Raw genomic sequence first — 23961 nt, 5'->3', positions numbered from 1 at the left:
CCATCCTCTACTACCCACTCTGGTCCATACTCAGCCATAAACTCCTAGAGCTTCTTCAGTATGCCAGGATTCTTGCCTCAGCACTTTACACATTCTGGTTCTATTGCTGGAATGTTCTTCCTCTTTTCAGTGGACAAGGCTCAGCTCAGACTTCCTCTGGCAGTGACAGCCTTCCCCCTTCTGCATTCACACTGATGTGTGTGGTATGCAGCTTGGGGGTGTGGGTAGGGGTGGGAGCAGGTGGGACGACACCTAGTTTTTGGTGTGTTGTGAGTGGTCTGTGAGGGCAGGGGCCTCGCCCACTCCCAGGTAGGCAGACAGCGCCAGTGAATGCTGAACTGATCCAAACTTTTCCCCATCACAGGGATGGGGAAAGGACCTGACATGGAAGCAGAGGGACCCAAGCTTATGGCCCAGTTCACTTGCTCCATGGCCTGGCTTCCTCTCCATTTTCTCACCAGTGCACCTGAGATAAGGTCACTAACTCACAATTCTAGTTTCTAAGCTGCTGCCTGCTGGGTGTCTACTCTGTTGCAGGCTCTTTATGTGCGTAGCCCCACAGAGCTCTCATGACCTGAGAGGTGGGCGCTGGGAGGTCCGGCACTGATGGATAGCTCTTTCTACAGTTGAGAACACAAGAGGCACAGAGAGGTCAAGTAGTTGACCTGAGAGCACACACCCAGCAAACAGCAGGCTGGGGTTTGAAGCTGGGTCTGACCACCCAGCCTGGGCACCTAACTACAGGGCTCTGCTGACAGCAGTTGATTTACATCAAAAGCACTTTGTAAAGTGTAACAGGCTTATGGTTTTGGGATTTGGAGAAACTGGTATTTTGTATTGTGAGGGTAGATGGTGGGAGGGCAAGGGGAAGTGAGAAAGACAAATCAGGGGCAGTTTCGGCCCCAGAAGGAGACTGCATCTGTGAAGGAGGGTGGAGGGCAGTCCTTTTCTGATTGAACAGACTGGACTGGGGCATCTGAAACACAGGCCTTGACAGTACCGGAGAACATAGTACAAAAAAATTGAGAGACCTCAGTTCCAGCCTTTGTTCCTGCTGGAAGTGACTTTGGGCCTAGTCCCTGCTCACTGCCCTTGATCCTGCAACTTTTCTTCCCTGGGTTTCAGTATTCCCCACTGCTGATCAGGGGCCCTATATGGTTTGCTCTCCAAAGCATAGAAAGAGCATAAGCTTTAGAGGTCACGAACATGGCTCTGGTCTGAACCTTGGCCCAGCTTGCAATCTTGTGTGAGGTATGACCTGACACTCTATCTGAGCCTGTTTCCTCGTGAGTACATTGGGAACTCAAAACAGCTACTCAAGAGGGTCCCCTGAAGATAAGCGAATAGGTGTGCATATGGCAGAAGGTAGGAGTTCAACAAAAGTCCTCCTCCTTCTAGGACCCCTCTCAGCTCCGGCACTCTGTGACTGCTTTCTTCCCCTTCAGCAGCAGATGTGAAGGACACTGATTGAATCCCCTCTGGGGAAGAAACTCAGGGCACCCTGTCTCTAGCCAACTCTTTCCTCTTTTATCCTGGCCCCTCTCCTCTGCCAAAGAACATTTCAGGCACTAGAAACAAAAACACTTGGGTCCCACGGAGCCCTGCCCTGGCAAGGAAGTCAAGAGGGGAGCAGAGGAAGTGACAGTCGAAGGAAATGACATTTCATGGACTCTGGTGCCCATCTCTTGGGACCCTGACTTCTGTTTTTTCTCTCGCTTAGTCTTCTGAACTCTTAGAACTGCAGCAAGCCCCTCTACTCAAGCCCAAGATGCAGACGCTGCCACGGAATGCCAAGGACAGCTCAAATACATACAGCAAGGTCTCAGGCAACAGGAAGGACCGCAGGCACACTAAGTCCATCACAGAAGATGGAGGTGAGTCCCTGTCAGCCCCAGTTCACCCTTGTCCTCGCTTCTTCCCTCCTTACCCTGCTCCTGCTTGTACCTCTGACTGCGCTGGCCTTACCCTCAGCAAGGCCCCACCCATGAGCAGCCCCCTTCTGCTGCTCTCTGCTGGACAGAGAGGCTTTTAAGGGGATGGGCCAAGGGGTGCCTGGATGGCTCAGTTGGTGAAGTGTCTGCCTTCAGCTCAGGTCATGATCCTGGGGTCCTGGGATGGAGCCCCGTGTCAGGCTCCCTGCTCAGTGGACGAGTCTGCTTTTCCCTCTTGCTCTGCCCCTCTGCTCCCTCCCTCCCCCTCTCGCAAATAAATAAAACCTTAAAAAAAAAAGGATGAGCTTAGGTTGGAGGGTCCCTACTGTCCCTCTCCCACAGGCAAGGAAAATGAGTTCATCCTCCAACATACTACCCTCCCCGAGGCATGCAAGGGGAATATTTACACAGTATTCAGACAGAATAATTTATAGTTTCTGGCCTAGCAAGGACCTTAGAGCATCCAGACCAACTCCTTCCCTGTCCAGTACCCTAAAAATGGAAGGATCCTGCCTAAAGCCAAAGATCATCACTGACTTGGACTCTTTTGTAGATAATGATGACCATGATTATGAAGAAATACTTGAGCAATTTCGGAACACCCTTTAAATGCTGGAGGAACCCTGCTTCTTACCTGCTGTTTCTCAGAGAATCTGAGATACCAGGCAATGTTACAAAGCCTTTACAAGACCTTTGGACATGATCTCACTGAAATCAGACTGTGGACAGGAAATGGCTTCGTGCGGACCAATCTGAAAAGGGATGGACATACCAGCTCTCCTGAGGTTCTAGGTTCCTGCCACGGAGGGCTGGCTTGTTTGGGGCCAGCACCTTGTGCTTGACTCCCTCAGCCTCAGAGCTCTGGTATCCAAAGGAGCCAAGGAGGTTCTACTCAATCCTGAGTCCCCAACACCAGCTGTCTCACTGGTTGGTGCAGAAAGGAATCAGAGACCACCAACCTTGATGGTGGCGGCACAGTGTTGCTTGACTCTCAGTAAAAAGGGCTCAATGCTGAACATAACACACTGAGAGCCTTTTCTTATGTTTGCCACTCCCTCGCGACCCCACCCCCAAACTCTAACCCCTGAGAGAACAGGGGCTGTGTTATCTGTGCAGAATGCAGCACATAATAGTTGCATGTGACTATCCAAGATTTTTTCACTCTAAAACCATAGAATAAAAATGACATCTGGAAAAATAGGAACAGAAACCATTTAGTAAGGTCTGCCAGACCCTTTATGAGCATTATCTAAATCCTCGACTCTCTAGATAGACAATGGCCTGATTTTAAAGATCAGAAAACAAGCTTAAGTGGTCAGGTGTTTCAGGAGGCAGACTAGTCATGAGCCTGGGTTAGCATCTTTGCACCACCTCTCAGCTAGGACTATGAACAAGTTATTTTAACCTAAACTTCAGTTCCTTCACATGTAAAATGAAATAGTTATCTACCTCACAAAATTGTTTTAAAGATCAAATGAGATAATCTTGGTACTTAGTGCAGTGCCTGGAACGAATAAACACTTAATAAGAATCTTAGTATCATTACTGTTGACCTAGATCACGTAGGTATACCTGTGTATGGACTGGTTGGAGAGCCTCATCACCTCACATAATAGATAAATCTGTGTCTATGCAGAGACTAGCTCAGTTTCTAAGGTCAGTCCAGGCCTGTTCCGTGAGGTAAGACCACAGGAATCACCCCCTGGAAGTGGAACTAAGCACTGTGGTCAGTAGAGGTCAGATGAACAAAAATGTGCCTGGAGTCTCCAGCTGTGGTGGGAGCGGAGTGTCCATCTGCAGCTCCCAGATTCTGGGGAGCACACCTGAGCCTGTCCTTCCTCTGTCTGCTAATACGCCTCTGGGCTGTTCAGACCCATGGCACTTCTAGGCCTCCTGGCTTCCAGAACTGTGCATGGATTTTTCCAGGTGACTACCAAGCAGCTAATCCAAATTGCTGGGTCAGTTCCCATGCCTTCCTCCAGGGAGACAGTCTAAACTGAATGGAAGGACTGAGGAAAATAGTATTCTGGGACAAACAATAAACAAGGAAAGTATGGAAAAAAGTTCCTCCTTGGCATGGGATCCCTAGGGCCAAGACAATATGCAAAATGCCAATAATTTTCACTTTCAGTCTGCATTTAATTGTGGCATCAAACTGAGCAAGCTCACAAAAGGGGGGCAGAGAGGGCTACCAGCTACTACAGAAGGGGATTTCTAGTGGCCAAATGCTGCAAGAAGAAAGCAAGCCAATTTCATAGCTAGGACAACTAGGCTTAAAAGGAAAACCGTGGGCAGCCCAGGTGGCTCAGTGGTTTGACGCCTGCCTTTAGCCTGGGGTGTGATCCCTGAGACCTGGGATGGAGTCCCATGTCGGGCTCCCTGCATGGAGCCTGTTTCTTCCTCTGCCTGTGTCTCTGCCTCTCTCTCTCTCTGTCTTTCATGAATAAATAAAATCTTAAAAAAATAAAAGGAAAACATGTTTGAAAACCACAACTGTAAATGTTTTATCAGAGCAATTGGGGTTGGCAGGGAACAAAAGCAGACAATGCCCGTGGGGTGCTTTTGTCTTAACTCTGGAATAAGCTACTGGGTGGTGGGGAGGGTGTTATAGTGGGGCTAGGGGCTCCCCCTGAACAGTGGTCTCCAAAGTGAACACAAACTTCTGGGAATACACAAGATGTATACTGGGAGAAAAGAATTGCTCATCCCTTCATATTTATTTTTCACCTTTCCTCATTTCTATTTTGAATAATATAGAGAACATGCTAACAGTAACAGATGTAAATAACTGCTAAATAAATGAACATAAACTGGAAATACATACTCAAAAATGGATTGAGTTCTGAATTTCCCTCAACTGTTTTATTTTTTTAATTTTTATTTTTTTAATTTTTATTTATTTATGATAGTCACACACAGAGAGAGAGAGACAGAGACATAGGCAGAGGGAGAAGCAGGCTCCATGCACCGGGAGCCCGACGTGGGATTCGATCCCGGGTCTCCAGGATTGCGCCCTGGGCCAAAGGCAGGCGCTAAACCGCTGCACCACCCAGGGATCCCCCTCAACTGTGTTTTAAAGCTTTTTTTCTTTAAAAAGACTTTTTTTTTTTTTTTAAGATTTTATTTATTTATTCATGAGAGACAGAGACATAGACAGAGGGAGAAGCAGGCTCCTCACAAGGAGCCTGATGTGGGACTCGATCCCCAGACTTGGGATCACACCCTGAGCCGAAGGCTCAACTGCTGAGCCACCCAGGCGTCCCAGAACTTTTTTAAAAAAGATTTTATTTATTTACTTATTCATGAGATAGAGAGAGAGAGAGAGAGAGAGAGAGGCAGAGGGAGAAGCAGGCTCCATGCAGGAAGCCCAACATGGGACTTGATCCCGGGACTCCAGGACCACACTCTGGGCCGAAGGCAGGCACTAAACCGCTGAGCCATCCAGGGATCTCCCCAAAACTTTATTTTTAAAAAGTAAGTTCTATACCTGAAGTGGGGCCCAAACTTATGACCCCAAGATCAAGTCACATGCTTTACCTAGCCAGACAGATACATCAACTGCATTATTTTTTTTAAACCATTCAGGGCACCTGGGTGACTCCATCAGTTAAGCATCCAATTCTTGATGTTGGCTCAGGTCATGATCTCGGGATCCTGGGATCTAGCCCTGTGTTGGTCTCCAAGCTCAGTGGGGAGTTGGCTTGAGGATTCCTCTCCCTCCGCTCACACACATGCACACATGCTCTCTAAAATATATAAAGAACTAACTCTTAAAACAAGGGGCGCCTGTGTGGCTCAGTTGGTTAAGCAGCTGCCTTTAGCTCAGGTCATGATGCAGGGGTCCTGGGACCAAGCCCTGCATTTGGCTCTCTGCTTAGTGGGGAGTCTGCTTCTCCCTCTGCCCCCACCCCCACTTGTGTGCTCTCTCTTGCTCTCAAATAAATAAAATCTTAAAACAAAAATCTAAAAAAAAAAAAAGGGAAAAAAAACCCCCAAATTTATTCATATACATCAGACACTATTTCTTATTGGCCCTTTTATAGTTAAACCTGATAAATACTATTTCCCAAGGCACCTAATTTCCCATCAGTATACCTAGAGAAAGACTCTCCTGAGAACAAGCTGGAATCATTGCTTGGCTGTGATAAATGCAGGAGCCTCCTGCTCAAGCAGGGTAAAGGCTCTAGAAGGCTGGCGTTTCATTCTGCTGAGGAGGACCTGCCTGTGCTCAGCCTCACAGGCCTCCGTGGTGCTCAGAAATTACACATCTTATGCAAAGCTACGTAAATGCCAAGATGGCAGGGAATACAGCACTGCTAAGCAGCCACTCTGTGCTACTGGGAATGTGGAACCAGCAAATCCAATGATATTACTTATTTTGCTTTGTATTCCTAGTACTTGACCAATGGGCCAACATGGTAGGTACTCAACAGATACGTATTGAATTATTAAATAGTTTGTAACTGCTGAATCATCAAATTCAAAATCAAAAGACTTCTATCCAGAATTACTCTATTGCCTTGCCCATTTGAGAGTGCTAGATAACTAGATGTCAACCACTCATAAAAGTATCCTATGCATTCAAAATTCAAATTCATGGATGATTTTTTAAAAAAAGATTTATTTATATTGAGAGAGCAAGCATGCACAGTGGGGAGGAGCAGAAGGAAAGGGAGAGGGACGCCTGGGTGGCTTGGCGGTTGAGCGTCTACCTTGGGCTCAGAGTGTGATGGGCCCAGAGTTATGGAATTGAGTCCCAAAGTCCCATTGAGTTCTCTCTCTGCCTATGTCTCTGCCTCTGTGTGTCTCTCATGAATAAATAAAATCTTAAAAAAAAAAAAAAAAGAGGGAGAGAAAAATCCAAGCAGACTCAGATCTGAGCATAGAGCCCAATGTGGGGCTCAATCTCACAACCCCTAGATCTTGACCTGAGCCAAAACCAAGACTTGGACACTTAACCAACTACACCAGCCAGACACCCCCAAAATGTATGATTTTTTTTAGACCTGTTTTTAGCCAGTACCTTTTCTTTCAGGATATAATCAAGGATGGACAAACCTGTAGGTAAACATATTGGCTGACTGACTTCTTAAGCATCAATATAGCTCCCTAGATAGGAACTGTTCTTCGGGTACAGAAACAACCACCAGACTGTTGTTCACTTTTAGAAACTGGATGGTGGGCATTTTCCACATGGCTGCTAGTAGGTTTCATTTTGAAACAGGTTAGAGCAATTATAGAATTTTTATTTGCATGTTACATCTCATTAACTTACCTCAGAATTAGTTCTTTTATTCAAGATGTACCTTATATTCTGGAGTTGTCAAAAACATCTTTGAGCTAGTTTGCTCTCTCATAAGAAATAGAACTGATTAAGCTCACCAAAGGTTGCAGGCCTTTAGATAGTCTCATCTTGAGGTTAAATGATAGATATTCAATTCAGTTACATGACCATATATTGCTAGAGTCAAGATTAAGGTTCACTTTATAACCTCTACTAATGGCAATGGTAGATGCTTTACAAACCTTATTTTGCTCAATCTTCATGACACACCTATGAGGAAATGACACAGTTCTCTTCATAAATAAGGAAATGGGAGGCCTTTAGAACTGACGTAGTCTACCCAAGATCCTAACTAAATACGGGAAAGCCAAGATATCAAACCCAAGTCAAGCTATGCTACACATCTCAGATTATAAAAGTATTAATTATACCATCTTAGGAATATAAAAAAAAAAACATTTCCACAGATTCTGCAATAGAACTTTTATTAAACATATGGATTTTGTATGAAATCGAAATATTTCTTTCTCCCCTCTCCCCTCATGAGGTCACGACTCTAGAACTTCATATTCATAAAAACACAACTTTCGGCAGCAGTCATGACAAGGTGAAGGAAAGTGCAATTCTGGAAATAATACTATAGCCAACTAAAGGGGAGAACAAAACCAGGCAGAGGTTAGCAGGTTTTTTGGCTACCACCCTGCTGAAGGCCCTAGTTCTGCTCATCTTCTCTCAAAAGGGAACATTATAGGAGCAGGAACTCCTGAGTATTCTTTAATTAATACTGCCCAACTCTCTTGGTAGTATGTCTCTCCCACTTCCATCAGTCCTGATGTTGTAAATGGCTGATTCGTAACTTTAAGAAAGTCCACCCAGGTTTATATTCTCATCAATTGCCCAAAATTGAGCTTCATAAAAATAAAAATAAAAACAAAAAGCCAGAGCACTAAGTTTCAAAAGGATGTTAAATGAGACCCTTTCTAGATGAAACCTACTCCCTAGAAGTCAACTGACCAAACATATGCACAGTTGGAGACAACAGATTATGAAATCTGGTCCAGCTGGAAAATACCTGGAGTACTCAATTAGATCCAGTTAGTCTGCATCTGTGGATTTAAAATGATCATCATCCACAGTGGAATAGATGTGGCCCTCATTGCTAAGAAAATCCACAGCTTGCCTAGAAAGAAAGAAAGAAAAAAAAAGGCTCATTATCAAACTGATGCAGAAGAAAGGAAACTGTCTTTTGGGTATGGCCAAACACAGATTTTGTTCACAGGGGACTCTTGCAGGGAGAAGCGTGAGTAAAATTGCAAAACTGAAACAATGCATAGAGACAATAGCTAACAGAGCTGCCCTGGACCCCTCTACCAAACGGCATAAAGGCAAGAAAATAGAGCCTAACTCAAATGCCAATCTATGCAAATTAAAACAAGAATCTAAGAATATAGTCCGCATGCACATAAAACTCCTAGTATAAACACCTATTTTTCAAAGTTCCTCCTCCCACCAACCCTCTGGGAAGTAAAGCTGAAGGACATAAAGGAAAGGCCTTTTCCAGAAACAATAGAACACCTTCAAACCCTTTAAGGCTCTCAGGATCAGTATCGGTAACATGTTTAATAATATTAATAGTATTAACTGTCTATTTAATAACAGCAATAATTTACAGAGCAACTACTACATGACAGTGTTTCTGTGCCTCATCATCGCTGGAACTCTGAGATATGAATTAATATCTTCATTTTATAAAACAGGAAATGAAATTAGACCCAAGCCTTTCTTTTCTGTGTAAACCTAGAATATCAAGTGATTTACACTAACAAGTAACTATCACATGCACCAAAATACTCTGTTTGATTCTTTCATCAGGATCAGGAAGCTGCTTGTCTAACATGGAAACAGAAGATTTTGGAAGGACGCTCTATGGTTTCAGGTTCAGACAGTCAAATGCACATCTCCACAGTGGAAACAGTAACACCAATGGGACTATACATGTGAGGACCAGGAGCTAAAGATCTCACTCCTCCAGGTCAAATTTTATCTGGTCAACTTTGACAAAATTATATCCCTTGCCCATAATGGGAATCACTGTTTGTTGAATGAACAAGTTAATAAGTGATGTGACGGGAAGCACCATCATTGTGAGTTCTTTTTTTATGCTTCCATGACTGAACAACTTCCTTTCTGTCAGTGAGACTGCAGCTGACAGTTTTATTTTTATTTTTATTTTTATTTATTTTTTTTTTTAATTATTATTTATGATAGTCACAGAGAGAGAGAGAGAGGCAGAGACACAGGCAGAGGGAGAAGCAGGCTCCATGCACCGGGAGCCCGATGTGGGACTCGATCCCGGGTCTCCAGGATCGCGCCCTGGGCCAAAGGCAGGCGCTAAACCGCTGCGCCACCCAGGGATCCCTTATTTTTATTTTTAATTCACTTCTCATTATCAGGAAACCCTGGTGAGTTGAAATGGGTACAATTCTAGAGGTCCAGTTGATAGAAACCAAATACTCACTTAATTGAGGACACAGACATATGTTGAAGCTGGTTCTTGAGATCCTGAAAGTTTAATCCTTCAGGTCTTGGACAAGCCTTAATCAAATTCAGCACCTGAAGATTCAATTCAAATGAGAAAGATTTTAGCAACTACTCTGAATCAACTTCTTTATGTAAACCTGAGTCCCTTTATAAGAAAGAAATGGTTCAGGTCCTTAACCTTAGAGACTCATTAGGGAAAGTAACAAATTTAAGACTGCCTGTGTCTTGAATTTCTGGAGCCACACAGTGTTTACCTGGTTTTGGGCCACAGTGAGGCCATTTGCTGGGATGAAGCTATTCCCACCAAAGTTCCCTGTTTCACCCATTCCTGGATTGCTGATAGGTGCTCTCCCTGCTGGGGGCTGAATTAAGAAAGAAGTTCACAGTATTAGAAAATTTACCAATTTAAACACAGTCCTTGTTATTGTTAGATAGCCTGTTAATTAAGCAGATCACAAAAATAATTTAGGCCATTCTCCCAATAACAATTGCTTACACTGGAAAGAATGACTATCATCATTAACAAGTATTTCAAGGGAAGATAAAGTGACTCTTTGAAGCACAGAATATCAAACAGAGAGAAAGGTACCTCTTAGCTCCTTATTTTTGCTGAGGGGAACCAGAGGAAAACTAGCATCGAGAAGAAAATTACCTGGAGATTTGCTATAATAGTCTTTATTTATCCTTGGTACTTTATTATTCAAACGTGCACTTATTTATTTATGGCTTGTTTTTACCTTCTCCCTCTGCCTGTGTCTCTGCCTCTCTCTCTCTCATGAAAAAATAAATAAAATCTTTAAAAACAAATAAATAATTATTATTTTTTTAAAATTTTTATTTATGTATTATAGTCACAGAGAGAGAGAGAGAGAGAGAGAGAGAGAGAGAGGCAGAGACACAGGCAGAGGGAGAAGCAGGCTCCATGCACCGGGAGCCCGATGTGGGATTCGATCCCGGGTCTCCAGGATCGCGCCCTGGGCCAAAGGCAGGCGCCAAACCGCTGCGCCACCCAGGGATCCCAATAAATAATTATTTAATAAAAAATATTTATTATTGAAGTATAGTTGACACACAAGGTTATATTAGTTTCAGGTGTATAACATAGGGATTCAATAATTCTATACATTACTGGGTGCTCACCAAGCTGTATTCACCCATTTCTTTTTTTTCAAAGATTCATTCATTCATTCATTCATTCATTCATTCATTTATGATAGACATAGAGAGGAAGAGAGAGAGAGAGGAAGAGACACAGGAGGAAGAAGCAGGTTCCATGCAGGGAGCCCGATGTGGGACTCGATCCCGGGACTCCAGGATCACGCCCTGGGCCAAAGGCAGGCGCTAAACCGCTGAGCCACCCAGGGATCCCCTGTATTCACCCATTTCACTCACTGCCCTCTCAAGCATTTACTGTCACCTAGGCATGAAGCATGACAGAGAGAGGAAAAAAAGATGGTTCCCATCACTGTTATTCTTTTTTTATCACCAAATTTTTAAGAACAGCAGACTATAATCACTGTTTCCATTTCACTTCTCCTTAATGACTCTCCAGCCCACTACTATTTGGACGCTCACTACTGAATATACCTCTGCAACCTCTTACGAAGTCACCAATGACTTTTCTTTTCTTTTTTTTTTTTTTTAAGATTTTTTACTTATTTATTTATTCATAGAGACACAGAGAGAGAGAAGAGGCAGAGATACAAGTAGAGGGAGAAGCAGGCTCCATGCAGGGAGCCTGACCCGGGTCCCCAGGATCACACCCCGGACTGCAGGCGGCGCTAAACTGCTACGCCACCGGGGCTGCCCCCCCAATGACTTTTCTTTTTTTTATGTTTGGAATTCCTAGTTCAATTTTCTTTCTTTTTTTTTTTTTATAAATTTATTTTTTATTGGTGTTCAGCCAATGACTTTTCAGCCAACATACCCAACAGTCTCAGAAAGACACACTGACCATACTCCTCTCGGAATGTACCCATCCCTTCATAGGCTTCTTGAAGGCATGTTCTTCTGGTTCTCCACTTAACCTCTCAAACTGTACCTTCTCAGTATCTCTTACCAGCTTTTCTCTCTCCCTCTCTCCCAAAAGGCTGACAGCTCCCCCAGGATTCCATCCCAGAGCTCCTCCTAGGCCAAATTCTTGTTCCCAGCTATTGACTGGATACATCCACCTAGCCCTCTCACACACTCTGAAGTAAGATTATGACCGTCCCCAAATCTGCTTGCCCTGCTCCATTCCACCTCAGTGAGTAAAGCTAACCCCATCCCACAGACTCCAGTTGTCTGGGAGTCTTCACTTACCTCCCACAATCTGTCACCACAGCCTATCACACAAGCTCCAGCGTAGGTCAAGTCCACCCTCCTTATCCTGGCCTCCCAGTGGCCTCTCAGCCACTAATCTCTCTGACTCGGGTCAACCCTCCTTTGCTACCTCCTTTGCTGTTCAGCTTCAGATCACATCCCTCCTCTGCTGGAAAGCTTTCAGGTGGCTCCCCCTGCCTGTGAAAATAATAGAAACCTACACATTCGAGACCTACCACAACTAGATGTCAAAATCTCTATTTGACTGTTCTTCTTCTTTTTTTTTTTTTTAAGATTTTATTTATTTATTCATGAGAGACACAGAGAGGTAGACACACAGGCAGAGGGAACAGCAGGCTCCCTGTGGGAACCCCGATGCAGGACTCGATCCCAGGACCCTGGGATCATGACGTGAACCAAAGGCAGACACTCAACCACTGAGCCACCCAGGCATCCCTCAGACAGTTCCTTTTTTGACACACTTCACTCCCCAGTGGCACCTGGACTTCTTGCCAACTATAAACATGCCTCTGATTCGAACATGTTGTTCCCTGTCTGGAATGCCCTTCCTCTCATCTGCCTGGGAAACACTGACTTCTCTCATCCTTCAAAGCCCAACTTAATTGCCACTGCCTTTGTAGAGCTCTCTGACAAGCCCCAAACCAAGTCAGCCGTGTTCTTCCTTCTCAGCTCCCCCAGCATTTGGCCCATTCCCTCTCACAGCAGTCATTACACTGTTAGCCTGGCACTTCCTGCCACCAGCCTCTTCACCTTCACACTGTGTCTGGTCTGGTGCAGTACGAGTTCCATGCTTTATCCACTGAACTGAATGAATAGGATGATACAACATTATATGTGTTAAGTACCTATACCAGATATAAGAACACTGTGGAAGCTCATTAGGAGAAATCCCATCTAGTCAGGAGACGCATTCATTCAATATATGTTCATTAAATGCCTACTGTTTGGAATAAATAAAACACCAGTCATGGTCCCCTGTTTTCAAGCTAGATGCCTTCACACTGCCTGCTGGTTAGACAGAAGCCTCACATTTTATGATCCAATAATACTGAACTGAATGCTGTTTCTTATCCCGACACTGCTTAAAGTGGCTCATGTCCTGGTAACCCCACCTCATGTATCCTTTAGGACTTGGTTTAGGCATCACCTCCTCCAAGGGTCTTTTTTTTTTTTTTTTTTAAGATTTATTCATGAGAGACACAGAGAGGGGTAGAGAGACACAGACAGAAGGAGAAGCAGGCTCCATGCAGGGAGCCTGATGCCTGATGTGGGACTTGATCCTGGGACTTCAGGATCATGCCCTGGGCTGAAGGGAGGCGCTCAACCACTGAGCCACCCAGGGATCCCTCAAGGGGTCTTTCTTGATGTCAAGGTTTCAAAGCACCCTATGCTTGCCACTTATCCTGCATTTATGATTAAGTGATCTGAATCTCCAAAGCTCAAATACAAACTCTTTGCAGGAAAGGGGTGTTTTGCTTTGAAGATTTTTATTTATTTGAGAGAGAGCACAGAGGGAGAATGAGAGGGATAAGTGGACTCTTAGCCATAGCCAAGTAGAGAGCCTTACATGGGCCCAATCCCAGGATGCTGAGATCATGACTGGGTCCAAAGGCGGACACCTAACTGACTGAACCACCCAAGTGCCCCAGGGTGTTTTGTTTATTCCTCAATATAACTGTTGATATTCCCAGTTTCCACTCCCTAACCACACATTCTCACTTTGAAATCATTTTTATGAAATATGTGATACATACACATATGTCATTAAGTATGGTAATAAATACCCTAAACCTTCTATGCAATTCCATTCTTTTTAACCCACTTTCTCTATCCTCTATCAAAGCCTCCCTTTTGAAGATCCAGGTTTCCAAATCCAATAGCAGACTTCTCTCATCACCTTTCCTGACTTCAAGGCAGCATTCTACAGTTGATCACCATCCCCTCCTTCCTAAAATACTATGTATTTATTTGTTTGTTTGTTTGTTTTAAGATTTTATTTATTTATTCAGATAGAGAGAGAAAGAGAGACAGAGACACAGGCAGAGGGAGAAGCAGGCTCCATGCAGGCAGCCCGACGTGGGACTCGATCCCGGGACTCCAGGATCGTGCCCTGGGCCGAAGGCAGGCACTTAAACCGCTGAGCCACCCAGGTTGCCTTCTAAAATACTTTTTAAAGCATATCCTACAGAATCATATTTCCTGGTTTCTTCCTGCCAGTTGGCAACTTTTTTAACTTCTAGTGGCTTCTGTTCTACTCCAGACTTCTAAAGGTTAGTGTGTCCCAGAGTTTAGGTCTCTCTGACCTCTTACCTCCCCAGCTATCTCATCTCATCCAAGGCTTTAACTCCCAGAGTTCAATCTCTAGCCCTAACCTCTCCATTGGAACCCACTTCTACACATTCAACCATCCATTCTGTTCTCCACTTGGATATCTGACACCTCATACTTGCTAAGTCCAAAAGAACTCTGGATTTTACCCTTCAAATGTGCTGACTTCATTTAGTTGCTCAAGCCTTGAACATAGAAGTCATTTTTGAACCCTCCCTCTTTATATCCTGTATCCTGTATGACAAGACCAAGAAGTCTTGTCAGCTCTACCTTCAAAATATGTCAAAATCCAACCACCTTTTATCTCAGCTGTTGCTATCAATCCTCTATTAATTATCTTGCTATTTCTAGTGCCTCATAATCTATACTCCATACATCAGCCCAGCCTAAGTGAATTTTTTAAAAACTCAAGACCATGTCACTCCTTAGTTAAGACCTGCCAAAGGCCTAGAATAATAATTGGTACATACCAGGCTCAATAAATATCTCTCAAAGGAAGGAAGGAATTTCTCTCTGTATCCCCAGTGCTTACCAAATTGTTTGGTACAGAATAGGATGCAATAGCATCCTTAGTGGCTCCTGAGTTCTCCAGCCTCTCCTACGCTGTAACCAATAAACTTCCAACCTGAGACCAGAATAATCAAAGGACATTTTTTTTTTAAAAAGTAGGCTCCACAACCAATATGGGGCTCGAACTCACAATCCTGAGATCAAGTCACATGCTCTACCAACTGAGCCACCCAGGCGCCCCAATCTAAAGACATTCTATTTTTTTTTTTTAAAAGACATTCTAATACAAGAATAAACAAACCCTCTGTGGTCACAGACAGACTGGCCAAATGGAATTCACACAGCAGAAAATAATGCTGAGAAATTTCAATGTGAAGCAAGAAAGATAACTTCAGGGAGAAAATAATGGTGCATTGTTTTAGCCAACGGGTTAGAAGAAAAGCAGTAAAATGCCATCCTACTTGGGATTTTTCTCTGAATATAATCCTGGAGCCAGGGATCCCTGGGTGGCGCAATGGTTTGGCGCCTGCCTTTGGCCCAGGGCGCGATCCCGGAGACCGGGGATCGAATCCCACATAGGGCTCCCGGTGCATGGAGCCTGCTTCTCCCTCTGCCTGTGTCTCTGCCTCTCTCTCTCTCTCTCTCTCTCTCTGTGACTATCGTAAATAAATAAAAATTAAAAAAAAAAAAAATTAAAAAAAAATCCTGGAGCCAAGTGCTCAGCCTATATAATTATGTGTCTACACTTAAAGATTCAGCCTTCCAAGTCAGTGGGGTCAGAGGAACTTGTAATTCTGAAAAAAACATGAGTGCTTCCTTTGGAATAAAATAACATGGCAAAGTTCATGAAGAAAATGTTCTGCAGACTGAGTGAGGCCTCTCTTCTGGCTCAACCTTCAAAACGTTAAGAAAATCAAAGCCCCCCCCCCCAATCAAAGCCAGAGCACAGTGGATGTCTATGTTCTTCCAGAGAGGAGGAAAAATTCTGAGAGTAAAGTTGCTCACCTGGCTGTTAGATTTGCTCAGGATCATATGTGCATTGACAACTTCCAGAATATGTGTGGTAAACTCATTCATATCCTCCAGAGGCATGATCTTAAAGGCTACAAGGCTTTTTTTGTTCTATTAAAATAATGAGAAAAATGGGAATAAAGGACAAGCACATTAAAATCAACCTCAGGTTAAAACACTGTGGCACTTGTCTTGGTTATATTTTGTCAATATAGAAAAAATGTGTTATGTACTTAAATTTTTTAACTCAAGGTTAACCCTAATATAGTCATTAATGGGACCAAAAAAAAAAAAAACCAGCTCAGAGTTCAATAACTTGCCCAAGGTTATACAACCAAGCAGAGTATAGTCTCCTGAACTCCAAATCCAGTGTCTTCCCTTTTACCCCTAGTGGATGCCACAGACGGCAATTATAGGCAGGGATCCTGTTCTTTTTCTACCATTCCATTAGTAGTAGTAGTTGTTTTTTTTAAGATTTTATTTTTATAAGTAATCTCTATACCCAATATGTGGTTAGAACTCAACCTGGAGATCAAGAGCTGCATGCTCTTCTGACTCAGCCAGGCATCCCTCTGTTAGTTTTATATTAAGCTAAAAACCCATTATTTCTCTTTGAAGAGAATAACGAAGTAATTTCAATCTAACTCCCATTTAACATAAAGACTTGGTTCAATCTTAAGTATCCTAAACTCAGGAATGATTACAGAAATTGCTTCATGTAAATATATTTTAATTATTATTTCTTCTGACTTTACCTGAAAAGATCGCAGATGGCCAGCCACTTTCACATACGTCTCTGGAGGAACCACTGTGTTTTCACTGCTGGCATCCTAAAAAATAAATTCAAACCCATCATATTAAGGTTTTAGGGATGCCAGTGAAATTTTAAAAATGCTCAATTAAAAAAAAATCTGCTAAATTATATATGGAAAGACAGCATTATATAGTAAGAGCACGAAAGGATCCTCATGTGGCACTAAGTAGTTTGCCTGCCTTTTAGAATTTACCTTTTTAAAAAATCAGACATTAGAATAAAAAGGCTTCTATAGACAACTTCCAGTTCCAAATTCCTATGTTATGTATATCATCAAAAAACACTTTGTGACAGTATACACATTTCTCTATCACCAGCTATGTATCATAAATATACCATGGTTTAATAGTGCTCTATTGCGTGCACCTTGAAAATTATTTTTTATTTTTTTAAAGACTATTTATTTATTTGGGAGAGTCAGCATAGTGGTAGGGAAGGGGTGGAGGGAGAAGCAGATTCCCTGCTGAGCAGGGAGCCTGATGCGAACTCAGTCCCAGGACCCTGGGATCATGACTTGAGCTGAAGCCCCAGGGGAAAAAATTTTTTTTTAAAGATTAGAAGGGGCACATTGAGTGGCTCATTAAGCGTCTGCGTTTGGCTCAGGTCATGATCCCAGGATCCTCCCTCTCCCTCCTGCTTGTGCACACTCTCTCCCTCTCTCAAATAAATAAAAAAGGATCTGGGGGGAGGAGGGCACACGCCAGTGAGGAAGGGGGAGAGGGAGAGGGAAGCCAACTCCCTGCTGAGTGCAGAGTCCAATTTGGGGGCTCAATCTCACAACCCTGAGATCATGACTTGAGCCTAAACCAAGAGTCTGACACTTAACCAACTGAGCTACCCAGGTGCCCCTGAAATTGTTTAATTTTTTATTATAATAAACAATGCTATGATCAACATTCTTACAACTGAATCTCAGCATACATCTTTAATTATTTCCTTAATGTAAACTTCTAGCAGTGGAGTGCTAGATCAACATTTTTATGATGGATGATTTTGATCACCAGTTAATTTTTTTTAAAGATTTTATTTATTTATTCATGAGAGAGAGAGACAGACAGACACACAGGCAGAGGGAGAAGCAGGCTCCATGAAGGGAGCCCGATGTGGGACTCGATCCTGGGTCTCCAGGATCATGCCCTGTGCCGAAGGCGGCACTAAACCGCTGAGCCACCTGGGCTGCCCTCACTAGCTAATTTTTTTTTTTTTTATAAATTTTTTTATTTATTTATGATAGTCACAGAGAGAGAGAGAGAGGCAGAGACACAGGCAGAGGGAGAAGCAGGCTCCATGCACCGGGAGCCTGATGTGGGACTCAATCCCGGGTCTCCAGGATCGCGCCCTGGGCCAAAGGCAGGCGCCAAACCGCTGCGCCACCCAGGGATCCCCTCACTAGCTAATTTTTGAGGTAGGTTTTATCAGTTTATACTCAAACCATCAAGGTTGAATGGTATCCATTTCCCTAAACAATGACAAATCATTCATCAAATATTTAGTAAGTACCTACTAAGTGGTAGAGGCACTGTGCTACCTACCACTCTTACCAGAAGTGGACACTGTCATTCTTTTTTTTCTATGCTAAATTAATAAATTAAAAATGGTGGGCCACCTGGGTGGTTCAGTGGTTAAATGTCTGATTCTTGACTTAGCCTCAAGTCATGATAGCTGGGTTGTGAGAACAAACCCTATGTGGAGACTGCTTCAGATCCTCTCCCTCTGCCTCTGTCCTACTACTCCTTCCTTCTCTAACAAATCAAAACAACAAAAAATCCTGTTTTCACAGTTTGTATTCTACTGTCTCTGTCACTTGCCTTTTAACTTTGCTTTTAGTATAGTAGGGTTTGGAACATTTTAAACTTCTATGAAATCAAATGTAGTAACTTTTCATTTTAGGGTTTCTGCCTTTGATGCCTTGCTTATAAATTATTTTTATACTAAGAAATTAAAAAGACTAAAAAAGTTCCCCATCTCCAGAGTCCCAAAGTAAGCCCACTCTAATTCAAAAATAACTGCTTACGTCTGTGTCAACCCATTGGCGAACATCCATGGGTGCAGCTGTCATGTCATCTATTTTGTATACAATGTTGGTTGGGGCCTTCTCTGCATGTCTGATTATACCCACAATAGTGACCTAGATCAGAAGGGAAAAAAAAGTTTCGTTTTCTTGGAAACTAAAACAACATTTATGTATTTTTAAATAAGTAACTTTTATTTCATTTTTCATATGATGAAGTATCTCTTCCATGACCTATTTTACTTACCTGTGAAATCTCAACATTCCCAATTTTGAACATTTCATCAACTAGAGTAGCAGAAAGCAGCTGAGATATGGTACAGGGTACAATGTGTTGGGCTCGGGCTCTCTGAAAATAAAAAATATGTATAAATTCAATTAAGAAAATAATATTACCACCCATTAACACCTTTCATGTACCAAGCACTTTACATACAATTTTAGTATATGTGCTGCTGAAGCAAGCACAGCACTCTACATACGTAACACTGAATCTTCAGAATGAACGTCATCACCCTTGCTTCATAGAGATGGAAACCAAGGTCATATAGCTAACACATACCACATTTTTGAATTCAAACTAGGTGTGCCTGACTCCAAAGCTCCTTATCAGTGGTTAAATTTTTTGGCACTATGGATTCACTAGAACAAACAAGCCAGAGTGGGGACAACATAAGGAAGGATGACCTGACCTGCTTTTGGAAAAAAAAATTTTTTTTAAAGATTTTTAAAATCTATTCATTTGAGAGACAGATACACAGAGAGAGAGCATGTGAGCACGAGCAGGGGGAGGGGCAAAGGGAGAAGCAGACTCCCCATTGAGCAGGGAGCCCCATACGGGCCTCCATCCCAGGACGCCAAGATCATGACCTGAGCTGAAGGCAGATGCTTAACCATCTCTGAGCTACCCAGGCACCCCTGGAATAAAACAAACTTCAGTTTTAGGATGAAGGCAAGCTGGAACTGGCTACTACTAATTACATTAGGTGGTATTTGGAAAGGGTTTGAGAAATGGCTAGCAGAGACAGAGTTTCAGAGTTGCTCTAAATCTTGTAATAAAATATAACAAAAGTTAGATGTATAGCTTTCTCTTAAGGACAGATGCTCTCAAGATTGGATGGGAGTCTGGGGAAAATGGGATAAAGGCTTGGCCACACTGGACATCTTAAAGGGAAAGGACACAATGTGTTGAGCAAAAGAATGTCTAATGAGGACACTGAAATCCAATTCAAAAGCAGCCTTAAAAAAAAAAAAAAAAAAAAAACAGGCAGCCTAACAACAGTATAAACTCTTATTGTCACCTGCCACTGCCACTGGCCAGGGCTTGTGTCACGGCACAAAGATAAAAAAAGTAATATGATTTGCCCTCAACACACTCCTACCTAATGGAGGTACAACAAACCTGGTATCGATATACTATAGAATTAGATGCACTACATGGGACCCCGAAAAACGTATCTGCACTTTCAAGAAGTAGCATTCATGCTCTACCTTGAAGTATGAAAACACTGACAGTGAAAAAACAGTAAGGGATAGGCATTACAGGCTAAGGGTATATATGCACTCATAAACTCATTTAGGAAATAACTACAAGGAAGACAATGCATGGTGGATTAAAGATTAGAGTTCTTCCTGTCAAAAACCAAGAACTTGATAACTATTCTACATGTAAGAAAGAACATAATGGAATCTTGGCACTCAGGGATTTAGCAGTTACAGCTTTGTCCTGAAGGTCCATGATACTAGCAACATTTCCTTCTGCTGAAGCATAATTTTGAATGATGAGCATTGCCAGGATGGTATAACGTAAGCCCTGCCAATTACCAGCACAAATCACAAAAGGCTTGAGGGTTAAGATAATGGCTCTATCACTCAGGAGCAGTGTGCTCATGGTCATGTTTTTCAACTCATTTGGATCTTAGTTTTCTTATCTGTAAAAGTAGGAATGATAAAATGATGAAAATTAAGTATATGGTGTAGTACTTCAAATAATAACTGGCACATCATAAGAACTCAAAAAATGTTAGCAATTATTCTGTCAGTGTTCCTCACTGTTTATATCTGCAATAACTTTTAATAAGGATGTGAAAGAATCAATAAATGCTTTTCAATTTTACCTTATGGAATTTTATAAGTGAAGTTACATGTGATATTGGTATTTATAGACTGAAAATTTGCTGAGGTCATGTTTTAGCTCTCACTACTATATATTCCGTTTCCACCTATCACAGATGAGATTTTCATTGTATTTTCAGCATAAGAAAACTAAGAACCACTACTGGGAACAGGAACAAGAACATGGGCTTTGGTGCCACACAGTCCTATGGACCTGTGTTCAATCCCAGCTCCATAGCCCTGGACATGCCACCACCTCTTCTGTCAAGTGGACATCAACCTTTCAAATTCTAAACAAAACATACAATGTATATAAAAATACTAATGCTGATTTCTACGTGTATTATGTATTCAACAAACATTATCATTCCTCAGTTAAAAAAAAATTACATATGGGTAATGCCTGAGGTGTTACCTATACCTTCAAATTTATCTCAAATCACAGATACTTGTTTTTTAACAAGCACCTATTATGATTGCAAGGAGTCCCTGGTTTGTTCCAAGAGATTCACAGAGAGTGTGCCAGGATAAGAATATTTAACTTAAAAATTATTTTCTAGCTATGAATCACAGGTTACTCTGACAGCACTGTATGAAAACACCATTTTTATGGGTAAAAAGTGGTCAGTACTGAAAATTTCACATGGTTCAATAAAATGTAACAGGTTTACAGTAGATAGGAAACCTTTTAGATAGGGTGTTTATCTAATTTACTGTGGAAAAGGCACTAGATTTAAAAACAAAAAGATCTTGGTTTGAGTTTCCAGCTTATAACCATCATCACTCTCTGAAAAGCTGTCTTAATACACAATCCAAGTTAGGGATCTGAGAGAAAAATTCTATCAACTAGAATGAAGAAAACAGTCCAGCTTAGAAAAGATGAAAACCAATGGTCTAATTTTTGCTTTCTCCTTCACAACCTTAGGGAAGGCAAAGAGTACGAGAGTCCCCTCTGGTCTTCCTGGGAAAAAGAAAACTGCAATAGAGAAGCTGCTCACCAGATTTTGGATTTGTGTCCCGTGTGTACTATCTAGTCCCACTTACTTACTAGCTATAGAAGCTTAGGCAGTCCCTTTGTCTCCCAGAGTCTCTCTTGTATAAGGAAGTAAACAATACCTTATGGAATGATTATATGAAATTGTATGAAAAATATAAAGCAATGTCCAAATGTATGGGAATTATTGATGAATTCTTTCCCACCAACACACACTCCTGAATTAACGGTTTAGGTAAAAGCTTTTCAATCTGTATAAAAACCATAGAACCTGCTAATACTGAATCTTAACACCACATCTGAAGGACACCTAACAGAGTAGCCAAATCAACCTTGCATTTAAAGGATGAAATCAACAGTAGTTGTGAAATGTAAACTCATTTCTGAAAGGGTAAATAACAAGAATATGGACATCTTTTTACAGATTGCTTCCCCATACATTACCTTATTTATTAATTCTCAGAACCACCCTGTGATTTAAGTAGTACTAGTACCAGTATCAGATGAGAAATACCAAGGGTCACAAGGTTCAAGTTGTGCCACTAAAGATACTGCCAGTGAGAAGGGGATTCTGGACACTATGTATTCTGGGTCCAACACTTGTGTTCTTTTTAACAAAAATATGTGGGATCAGGGGTACCTGGCTGGCTCAGTCAGAAAAGCATGTGACTCAATCTCTCAATCTCCTCTATCACTGAGTTTGAGTCCCACGTTGGGTGTAGAAATTCCTTAAATAAAAACTTAAAAAAAAAAAAGAAAAAAGAAATCTGGGACCATTTATTCAAAGTGACTACAGGGCAGGCACTTTATATATACCATAAACTAGAATATTAAGTCTCACAACAACCTGTAAGGTATGTATTATTAATCCCATTTAGTAGCAATCCCATCTGATTCCCAATGTTAAGAAATCTGTCCAATAAAACCCTGTAAGTAGTGTTGGAGCGATGGTAGCACACAGATCTATCCAAGAACATGCTCTTTCCACAGCTTTTTATCACTTCATTACATTTAATTAAAAAAAAAATTAGGGCACCCTGTCGGGACCCCTCTCACTTCTGAGAGCTTTCTCTGTGTTTCTGCTTAATACTTCTATCGCTCTGCTTTAAAAAAAAAAAAAAAAACCGAATACATGAAGAATGCAAAGTAGGCTAATACAAGTCCAGTTTTTCCACAAGACTGATTCATTAGCTACATTGGCAAATTCCAAAATAAAGCCGATTCAACAGGGGAAGTGAATGTAGGAGAAAGTTCTTTTTTTTAAAAAACAAAAACAAAAACAAAAAAACTTCCAACACGTAATTCTAAGATTCGGTAAGGCAATAATTGCTAATTATCCAACCAGTTCAGGTTTGAAATCTTTCGCCGCATCAAGTTTCTCCCAGGGGTGTTAGGAGCTTCAAGACAGAAAGAAAGAAAACGAAATACTCTTTCAACCTACTGATTTCTTTTCAGCCTGCGAAGGTGTCGGCGATCCAAAGCCCCCCGGGGACTGCGTGTAGCCGCCGGCTCCGCCAAAGGAGTTGCTGTAGCTCTCAGATCCGCCTGGTTTGAAACGGCAGTATTAGTGCCCGCGCTGCTTCCCGAGCCTCTCTCTCGACAACCCCCAGGCCCCCTCAGACTCCCCCCACGGCCAAGCACCCCCAGCACCGCGCTAACCTGTCCCACCGCCGTGCCCCGGCCCCCCGCCCCTTCGCCACCCTGTGTCTCCTCCACTCCCACCGCCGCGCGCCTCTCTCCGATCCCCGCCCTCTCGCTCTATCCTCCTTGCGACTCTCATGCTTACCGAACCACATCTTGGTCACTATTCCCTCAGGAAAGAGGTCCGCGACGCTCCCGTCAGGTGGCCTCGCCTGACTCCTCAGAACCCTGTTGCGGCCGCAGTGCTAAGCGCACTTCCCGCTGGTGCCACAAACTCCTTCCCGCGAACGACGGAGCCAATCAGCGTCCAGAACGCTTCTGGCTTCAGCCAATCAATGCTCACGAACTCGTCGCTTTTTCCTGTCTTAAGAAAACGCGCACTCTGTTGCCGATGGGGCCGGAAACCTCTACGGCCATTTTTACTAAGGGCAAAACAAGTTGCGCAAGCGGAAGCAAGGA

The 23961-nt window shown here is 42.6% G+C and overlaps 2 protein-coding genes across 5 annotated transcripts in view; one reads left to right on the top strand and one right to left on the bottom strand.

Moving 5' to 3' along the window:
* THEMIS2 (thymocyte selection associated family member 2) overlaps positions 1–10567 on the top strand; it is a 24527-nt gene extending 13960 nt beyond the window's left edge. For 2 of the 4 annotated variants that reach the window (XM_026014392.2, XM_072750591.1), the window contains 2 exons: positions 1721–1874; positions 2485–4421. In XM_026014392.2, coding sequence (XP_025870177.2) covers positions 1721–1874; positions 2485–2540 — 210 coding nt within the window. In that variant the 3' untranslated portion in view covers positions 2541–4421. Of the gene's footprint in view, positions 1–1720; positions 1875–2484; positions 4422–9087; positions 9427–9627 lie in introns of those variants that run through there. The other 2 variants (XR_012000091.1, XM_072750589.1) reach the window with 2 other exon arrangements.
* On the bottom strand, positions 7684–23961 carry RPA2 (replication protein A2). Its single transcript, XM_072750592.1, has 9 exons — positions 23648–23961; positions 23303–23406; positions 19000–19101; positions 18756–18869; positions 16683–16757; positions 15922–16038; positions 10011–10118; positions 9734–9828; positions 7684–8395 (listed from the first exon to the last, which is right to left on the bottom strand). The coding sequence occupies exons 1-9, from the start codon at positions 23655–23657 to the stop codon at positions 8311–8313; spliced, it is 810 nt and encodes a 269-aa protein (XP_072606693.1). The 5' UTR covers positions 23658–23961; the 3' UTR covers positions 7684–8310.

This window comes from Vulpes vulpes, chromosome 2 (assembly GCF_048418805.1).
Source record: "Vulpes vulpes isolate BD-2025 chromosome 2, VulVul3, whole genome shotgun sequence".
Classification (NCBI taxonomy): Eukaryota; Metazoa; Chordata; class Mammalia; order Carnivora; family Canidae; genus Vulpes; species Vulpes vulpes.
The sequence above is the reverse complement of the archived record's forward strand: the minus strand, read 5'-3'. Positions and strand labels throughout refer to the sequence as shown.